The following is a 9,781-nucleotide window of genomic DNA, read 5'->3' on the forward strand; positions in this document are numbered from 1 at the left end:
GCCCTTTTCTGTGCCCACATCCATCACAACGGGAGTCCTCAGAAGAGGGTTGTACAAACAGTGGCAGCACACATCCTGGCTGGGAAGCAGTGAGGAGCTCAGAATTATTGTACTGCTCAGCAACACCCTCACAGCAAATGGGAACTGAATGCTGATTTACTCTTCAATCATTCTCTTCACATCTTTGTGCGACATGTCATTTATTTGCATAGTGACCTGCAGCCTGTGGCAATGCATCGTATACTAAAATACATTCTTGTAAGTTATGAGTTGTTATTATAAAGATAATCATATTCTGCTCGTGCTGGTTTGCCAAAGGCACGCCGAGGGGACCTGGGAGGGAGCAGGTTTACCTCCGAAGGGGCAGAACCCGTACCGCTGGTCCGTGTCGTAGTTGGCAGTGGTCGCGCACCAGAGCCAGCCGTCGGTGCGGCCCGCGGCCGTGCACTCCGCCCACCACTGCTGCTCGTACACGAAAGGGAAAACACACGGGGCCCCAAAAGCATTTCCTAGCAGCGTGAAGGTCTCTGAGAAGACAAAATGATAACATGAATATGAAAATAACAAATGAATGTAAACTAGAGAAAGAGTAAGGTCTGGGGCAGAATTGCATCTCAAAGTGCTTTCCGTGGTTCCGGTCCCACAATCCTAAAAAAAATTGCTTCAGCACTTTTTCAGACTTCAGCTGCTGACGTGTGCTATTCTGATGTAAAGTAACATATCATAGATAGGGTCTATATTTAAATTTCTGACCAAGATGCTTTTACAATCTTAATAAGGATCCAGAGCTCTACCCTAAGATACTTCTATTTCAAACAATGTTAAGATTTATGTAACATGTGCAAGAGCAAGAACTAATATTTATAAGTCTTGATTCCTGGGAAAAAAAGTAAACATATATTATACTATCTCTGTGTGTTTTTATTCCAATGACTATTCTAAACATCTCGTACAGTGAAGCAGCTTCCCACACGCAAAGCTAAGAATTCATTGCTCAAATATCCTGTGAGGTGGTTTTTGGAGCATTCATTCTGGATGTGAGAAAGCCAGTCAGAACAATTAGACTTCAGCAAATCAAAAAAGGTAATTGCACTGCTGACTGTAATAATTCCATGAGCATCCTCATCTCCTGAGTCATAAAAACCACGCTTCCTCTGCTTAAATCAGTACTTTCACTCAGGTCACCCATATTGTGCTTCATTCATGGAGATGTAAATTTCATATTCCTGTGAATGTTTAAGAAATTTATTAGTCTTTATGTGCTCTGTTAATAAGGTAGTGACACAGTATGGTGAGCAATAGTGACTTTAGAGAATACTTATACATAGTATAGATTGCTATAAATGGTATGAGAGTAAGTATGTATATACATATTTACTAATAATGTATATTTATAGAATATATAGAGAGTACATGTAATACTTATAGTACTTGAAATACTAATGTACTATAATGCATAGACTAAAAAAGTGTGTGTGTATGATACAGGCTTGGACATAAATATAACATTAAATTCAAGGTTAAGTACCTCAGTGCATGAATGTTCTAAAACTGGTGGTCACTGAAGGAGTCAGAATAGTCAGAGCCAAAGATCCTAAACACTCTAGTACTCACAAAGTAACTAATGGAAAGGAGGAAAGAATCAATTTTTTGTACCTTCGTATCCTTGGGAACATAACACATCCGTGGCCCCATAGATATTCCATTTATTCTTTGCACTCAGCTCCTTCTTTAACAAAACATTATCATGCTCTTCATTGCCAGGACTGAAAAATAAATCTTCTCCTTGGATTGCAAGGAGGCTTTCATTTCTGCATTCCCACCACTGGAGCTCACTTTTTTGATCACAGGGATACAGGGTGACCATGGCCTGATCTTTCTTCAGTGGCACCCCCAGGCATAGTTTCAGTTTCACACTCATAAGCTGATGATCTGTGATCCACCTGAATTTTTGTGATTCATTGTCTTGATTGCAAGTGGCAGTTCTAACTGACTGTGCAATAGATGCCTCAAGACAGAGCCTGTTGACTTTATTATACAGCAAAAATGTTTTAATGTCTGTAAAACAAAACAACACATAGCAAATAGTTATTGTAGAATATATGTATAGTGGATATGGAATATGATTGTACTTCCCATTCACATGAAGAAGTCATTGCATTCATGTCAGATAAAAACATTCTGTTTTTCAACAGGGTCCAGACCAACATCAATTCTACTGATTAAAAATAAAGTAGACAATAGAAAATGTATGTCACGATTATACATCACCATGCAGTGGGCAGCAGCTGAGCTGAGCACAGCTTGTTGGATGGCTTTACATCAGTGAATTCCCTCAGCCACACTGCCATTACCATTACCTTGTTCCATCCAGCTTACGATCAGATGCATGGCCTGGTAGATCTCTGACCTCTATGAACTTTTCCCACCCTTCCAGATCTTACAGGTCTCCCAGTGGGCACACTGCCATCTTTGCTGAGCCATTTGCTTCCCCTCCCCCAAATCCACCTTTCCTTTCCTTTTCATCATATAAGTGTGAGTGAACTGGTCTGGGCTTCTCAGGGGTCACTCTGGGCTCCTCCTGACTACAAGATCTGCCATCCCCTACTATGAGCACTGACTATAAAACTAGGAATGACTTTGGGAAGCCAGTTGCAGTCTGAGAAAGTAGCAAGGAGCAGGGAATAGTAGCATCTGACACTGACCGGGTGTGTAAAGGCTAGTGGAAGATAGAAGGTACACCTACACCAGAGATTGGGTCCCTAGCTCTCCAGACAGTTTACCTGATCATGCCTGGAGTGTTGGCTTCAAGGTAAGGTAGAAGCAGGCGAGCTAATTTCAGTCCTTATCAGCAGCAGTTGTGAACCGTGCCTATGAATTTGCTCTGCTGCCTTGTGACCCATCTGGTTGTATTTCCTGTCAAAGCTTGTGGGATTCATAACCAGTTTTTGTCCCTGATACACATCTTGAGCAGTGGGTGTCATATTCAATAAAAATGTATTTAAGAGGTTAAAGACATTTCCTTAAAAAGCTTGCAAAAAAATTGAAATCTATGTAATTGATAATAGCCAGTACACTGAAAATAATTCTTCTGGCCTGCAGGGAGATCATGGTGGTTAAAAAAATACCATATACTCTGAGACAATCTGTGCCAATACTCAGGAGTTATAAAGGTGAAAGGATTTAACCTCAAACATTTAGGTCTGCAGAATACCTACAAGAGAGAAATGCAGCTAAAGGGAGAGCAGTAATGTTGTAGACTGCAATTCCACAAGAGATTTCCTAAACTTAATCCAATTGTGTTAAAAAAAAAAATCCATCCACTTTATCAATGCCAGTGAATTCAATGAGTCTGTTTAAAACAATGAATAAAACCCCTTTTACAGCCATCTGTGAATATCTTAATATCCTACCAATATTTCTGCATTTCGCCACTTCTGGAGATTTTCCCTGCCTGATTTTGCAAAGCATTACCCAGACACCAACAGCTCAAAAATCAGTAGCAAAAAATTAAATCTTTTTTTTATGGCATTTAAACATGTATTTTCTTACGTCTGATCTTTTGGAGTAATTGAAATTATAGTGCCACTATATATTAATAAAACCATTAAGGATTGTGTCTCTGGTTCTTTCTATAACCATTTCTTTTTTTGTGTGAGATTGTTCCCCTGCCTCTTGCCTGGCATTAAGAGGTTCCCCATCCCCAAACTAATAATGTATATATTGGCAGTACCACAGAACCATAATCACCCAGAAAAGCCAGAGGAGTGGAAGCACTTTCATGACAACCTTCCCAGGAACCAAGCAGGAGGCACTTACCCGCCAGCTGCAAAGAACTGTGAACAAGAGAGAGAACAAGCAAGAGCCCAGAGAACATAACTGTAAATTCTGTTTCCTTTCTTTCCCTTCAGCAAAACCTGGATGGTGAGAGTTGCTGGGGGTAAAGTCCTGCTGAGGAGAGGACAGCGGCCGCTCCTCCTCAGCTTTGCAGGCTGGGTGGTTGGGTAAAAACTCCCAGTGCTAAATAAGGAAACATTCTGTCACATGCCACATTTCTAAAAAACAAGACCACGTGGCACAAATTTTACCCTCAAAAAAGAATGACATCTCACTGAGAGCAGACCATGCTTCATTGGGAAAGCAGGTGGTCCCAAGTTTATATCTCAGTACATTCCCACTGTCCCTGCTGATGAGACACATGGAGCTCGTTGGATCAAATCAACAGCTAAATACTAAAGACAGAAATTCAGCCTTAGCTTTTAAATCTTACATCTTACCTATTAACTATACAAAAAAAAATCTAGCAGGAAAACACAGAAGCCTCATATTTTTATCTGTGAGATAAGAAAAAAGTGAAATTTATTCACTTTTGTCTCATCAAAATTCATTCTGCAGGACATTAAAAAAAAATTCTGCCCTTCTACAGGATTTTGCCATCTACATAAATGCAACTAGAAAACTACATGAAGAATTGCTTATTGGTAAATCAGTGCTTCCTTTTCTTATGAAGTAGGTAATACTTTTTTGAGAGCCATACCAAAAGCCAGTCACAATTTCAAGAAATGTCACATATTGCTTTTTACCCAAATCAAGATCCTACCCAGGGCCAGCATTCAGCACTATAGTTTCCAAACTTAAATATTGAGACTTGAGAAAAGCAGCACTCTCAATACTCTGTTCCTCAACACTGTAAGATTGTCCCTATATCTGTCTAAAGCCCTGATTTTGTCACAGCAGGTTTTTAAAATTGAAGTATTTTGTTTTGTTTAGAAAAACTTCTAAATGGATAAAAGCAGTCTGTGATATAAAAGTATCATTTGAAGCGTAGTAACATATTGATTGGCACCTGTAGCAAAAGTATGATATCAAGAAAATTTGTCGTCCTCTCCTGTTTTTAACCAAGATGACTGCATTTCTCAAATACAGGATTTGATTCTGCTTGTCTGCTCAGCAGAAAGACAACACAAGAAAGGGGGTTAATTCCATGAGAAAATATATAGGATTAAAATAAAAGGAAGAAAGTGAACAGTGAAATAAGAAATTACAAGGAAATGCTAGGTACAGATGTTAGGGCAAAGTTAGCTGAATTTTCTTTTTCAGATTATGACAAAATATACTAACAACAAGGATAAAGTCAACCACTTCTTTTGGAAAATACATTTTTTAAAAAAACTTATATGTTTTAATCTGCTGTTAAAGATCTTGCCTAGAAAGAGCAAGTTTTCTTTGACCTTAAGTGATCTGCCTCGTACTGACAATGTTCCCTTACAGCATGTGACTTATTTATATAAAAGATATATTGTCATTTATATTGTCAGGGATTTCAACAGCCTTGTTTTATCCTGGAGCCTGTACAACATGAGGTCAAGAGGAATTCCATTTTCTTCTCAGTTGGACGTTTTGTAATAACTAAGAAATTAAAGGAAATTATCCGTTTTCTTCAGCCTCCTCTGCCCCTCAAGCCACACCAGAGCCAGCTGCAGCCTGGTAGTAAAGGAAACACTGTTTTCTCTTCAGCCTGGTCTCAGATGGGTCTTCGGGCGAAAAATCTGAACAATTGCACCGCATCCTTGATACCACAAACACACCTGGTGTGCTTGCCACTCTCCTCCTACAGCCAGTACTGTGAATGATGGGGTGCTGTGCTGATTCCTGCAAAGGGGTACCTGCTCAAGGCTGCTGAAATCCTTGAGGACAGACTCCAAGGAAGAGCAAAGTTAGAACAGCCAACCTTGCACCTGACACACACCTCAGGGAGCACCAGGCAGGAGGTGGCACTGCCTTCTTGTTCCTTTGCACTTGTGAAATCTGGCAGTGTCAGGCACCAGCCCCAAGCCACCACTCACAGCTCAGCACAAGCTGCATCCAGCCGTGGAGTGCAGGTGGGGCAGTCCCGATCTGAAAGGTCAGAAATTGGGCTAACAACAAAGAGCTACTCCCTGGCATGAATATACACAATTGTCTGATACTTCAAATTCAATTGTTATGCCAACATCCCCAACACTAATTTCTTTTAGAGAGTACTGATAGCATAAAAGTTGAGCTGTTAAGGATTCTCTGGAATCCCACCAAGTTCATTAAACTTCTACTATCTCTAAGATTAAGGGGAAAAGCACAACCTCAACATTACCTTACCTGTCTGATGGGTCTGAATGGATAAGGGGTGGGAGCTAACAAGCCATGATGGCTTTGCAGGTGATAATTTGCCAGTTATTGATGTTAGGCATTCACAGACTGCTGCAGTGACATAGGAATACCCATACAGTGCTTTGGGATCCCTTCTAAGCAAAGATCTGCTCTGATGAAAAAGCAGCTATGGGCAGGGTAAGTGCGCCCATTCAGCAACTGCAGTGGCTGAGAGCAGTGCCCCAGCCATGGGGGCTCATTGCAGACTCCTTGTTCTCATGGGTTATGGCATTAGTTGGTCTTCCATTGCCAAATTTCGTTGAATATTTTGATGAGTCTGCTATTTTTTTGGTCAGGTTCTAACAAGGGGGATAGGTACTCTTTGCCATAATCCTTCACAATCCTTTTCATTCAGAATGATAAAGGCAACAGTTTAAAGTTGTTCTAACAAGGTCAGAAAAATGAAATCCACACAGAACAAAGTAAGAAGTAATTTAGGGAAATAAGCCATGAGACTGAAAGTACTGTGGCTATTGCATTAATTTGCTTGATTTCTGTACCTACCTAGTGAAAGCAACCACAAAGCATGTAGTACTTAAGCAGAAATATTTTTATTTTTCACCATCCTACTCTGATTTGATTGGTAATAGACTAAACAAGTTTCCCCAAGCAGAATCCATTTTGCCTGTGACAGTAATTGGTGAGTAATCTCTCCCTGTTCTCATCTCAACCCATGAGTCTTTTGTGGTACAAGTGTCAATTATGTAAGCTTGGGGAAGAACAGCAAGGAAAGGATGTGTACTGAAATTAAATCAGTTTTGCCTTATGGGCTTATATTCAGACTGAACTTTTGAAAAATTTAATGTAACAATGCTAAACCATTAATGTAATCTCCTGGAAAGTGTGCAAGTTGCATAACATCTAAGAATGTTACACATGCTTAAATAATATTTAAGAATAAACACAATTTTCTTAATGTTTGGAAGGTTGTGGATTACATAATGCAATTAAAAGATCATGAAAAATTCCATTGACAACAGGGGCCACATTCAAGGGATGGAGGAGTCCCCCATCTAGGACACTGCACCCAAGGGTGCACATCACAGCTGCAGAGGTTGCATAGGCCTGCCTGGTGACACAAGCACCTGAACCTCAATAGTTTGGCTGAGGCACAGCAGACAAACATATCTCCATGAGCACTGGCTTACAGATACACTCATCAACCTTTTGTACTACCCTTTAACTGCTTCTTGTTAACTGAGCTCAGCAATCATTGGAAATAATCAACATGCATTTTTGGACTATTGTTTAAATAATGGATAGTGGAAGAAAAAATAATTAGTCCAGTCGTACTTCCTGGATACCAGTATATAGTTTTAAAAATAACTGGAAATGTGCCTGTTCTTTATATTATCTCTATTAACCTTTGTTTTCTTCCTTTGCTTTATCACTGTTTCCTTTCTTATTAAAAAGAAAGTGTATACCATTTTCCCATGGGCAAACACTTCAAGGAGCATCTGGGAAATGCTTTTAGTCATATAGTTTAGTGTTAGGATGTCCTGTGACAAGCAGGGAATTGTCCTTAAAGATCCTTATGAGTTCTTTCCAACTAAAGATATTCTGTGATTTTTTTTTCAAGATTTTAAATCCTTTTGTTTTTGTAGAATTCCCTACCAAATTTAAACACCAAATTTGACTTGAATAACTCAGAGAAACATGCTGAAGCAGTAAAGTTGGCAAGAAAATGTATTTAAAACATTTTCTTCCCCCACTTTTTGTGGATTGGTGAGGTCCAGAACATGATTTTAAAGATGGGCAACAAAGGTGTGTGAAAAATTCCATATCTGAAAAATGTCCTGATGCCCAACACAGATTCATGGCCTGACCTATGTGTCGGTCTCTGTTGGGGGGGAGTGACTGAAGTTTCTTTGCATCCACTGGCAAAGAAGACACTGGACTTCCTCCCCTCCTCACAAACCTTCAAAATACAATTGTATCAAGCCCATTTTCTGAAAGAGGAAGGAAATTTCATAATTAACAGCATAGAAGGAGATAGCAGAGAGAGAGCAGACATTCACATGGACGGTTACCAAAGGAATTTCTTAACTGCAAAACTACTAAAAGATATGTAGGGCTTAGGTTTTGTGGTTTTCTTTGGTTTGCTTTTTTTTTTTTTTTTTTTTTTTTTTTTTTTTTCCTGGTAAGTTGCACACACTTGTTCAAATAAAATAGCAAAATGAGTTCCGTAAATAGCTGTAAGGGCTGGCTTTAATCTGAAATAGTTTCCAGATTTCCTTGTTATAAAGGACATCTTATTCTCTCACAGCTCTTCCAGGCATAGCCTGAGCTTTGTAATATCACTGCAGTGCCTTTTCTTCTTTTTTACTTCCTTTTGTCTTTGGAATGTCAATTCCTGGTCTGTAGGAGCAGACAGTGATTTGTCTATGCCTCAGCCATCAACTGAACAACATCAGTTCAGTTTACATACTTCTCAGGACTGTCTAATGCTAAAACTATGACCTTACTTAGCCTGAGCGTGCCCTGGGCACACTCTGTTGGTCACACCATTTGTGTAGAATTGCCTCTTTTGGAGAGAAAGGCACCTATCCTTTCCCTAAATTAATCCAGATTTAGTAAGACAGTCAATTGAGTGGCAAAGAGCTACAAGGGTGATGGTCATGGATGGGATTTACGGTTCAGATCCCATTTTCAGGACCAATTTTGTTTGCCTTCTTAGTGCTGACAATGCAAACTCCTCGTTCTGCAGGGAGTCGAGGGCAGGCATGTGCTAGCCCAGCCACCAGCCACGCGCATCCAGCGAGACCAGCTGCTCTCTAACCCTTTTCTCTCTCTTCTCTCACCTGCTCCTTGCTGTATGGACACAGAAAAAGGAGTGGGGAATGATCTTACTTGAGGTAAACCAGGCACCACATTCACAAATTTTGAGAGAATTAGATTCATCTTCTTTTATCCATTGCTGATACTCCACAACTCCTTGATTGTTGTGAAGAGGACAGTCAGTGAACTGCAGCCACTGATAGCACCTCAGAACCTCCATGTAATTACCTTAAAAAATACTTCATCAGGCCAGAGCATAACCAAAAGCTGCCCTGATTTTGAACTCATGCAGGAACTAAAAAATAATTTAGTGTATCTGTTCCTAGCTCTGCCCTTGTGCCACCTATCAGGTGCTCCTGCCTATCATACTCAAACCATAACACCTCCAATTTTTGCATCTGCAAGAAATTATCTTGTTTTGAAGCCTATATGACATCTAGGAAAATGTTTTCAGTTCTTCAGACACAAGACCTTGTGTAGTGGTACACTGCATTAAAAACTGCTAGGATGATCTAAATTGCCTCTAGAAAGCTGGTGAGCCTTGGTCAAAGCTTCAAATTCAAGTCAGAGCCAGTTTCCAACTAAAGGACTATCCAAGGCTCTGCAGCCAATGTCATGATTTTTTCAGTCACTACTTTTCTCTAAATATTTGTTGAAGTAGGCACATCATCCATCAAAATACTTTTTTTTTTGGATGCCGTTCACATCACTGCATGTACAGAGTACTTTTAATTTAGCTGATTTTCCATATTATGAAGCCAATGTGCATTTAAAATAAGTTGGAGCTCCTGCTCACATTTTCAATAATCTCACACTT

The 9,781-nt window shown here is 39.8% G+C and overlaps 1 protein-coding gene across 1 annotated transcript in view; it reads right to left on the reverse strand.

The window, feature by feature from the left end:
• The window catches only part of LOC121364022 (macrophage mannose receptor 1-like), a 32,838-nt gene extending 28,885 nt beyond the window's left edge, over nt 1–3,953 (reverse strand). The window contains exons 1-3 of the mRNA XM_041486901.1: nt 3,820–3,953; nt 1,657–2,058; nt 354–527 (exon numbers count right to left, since the gene is read on the reverse strand). Of these exons, the coding sequence (XP_041342835.1) occupies nt 354–527; nt 1,657–2,058; nt 3,820–3,877 (634 nt within the window). The 5' untranslated portion in view covers nt 3,878–3,953. The remainder of the gene's footprint in view (nt 1–353; nt 528–1,656; nt 2,059–3,819) is intronic.
• Nucleotides 3,954–9,781: the final 5,828 nt, after the last annotated feature.

The sequence above is a fragment of the Pyrgilauda ruficollis genome, unplaced genomic scaffold, assembly GCF_017590135.1.
Source record: "Pyrgilauda ruficollis isolate IOZ18807 unplaced genomic scaffold, ASM1759013v1 scaffold12, whole genome shotgun sequence".
NCBI classification, from domain to species: domain Eukaryota; kingdom Metazoa; phylum Chordata; class Aves; order Passeriformes; family Passeridae; genus Pyrgilauda; species Pyrgilauda ruficollis.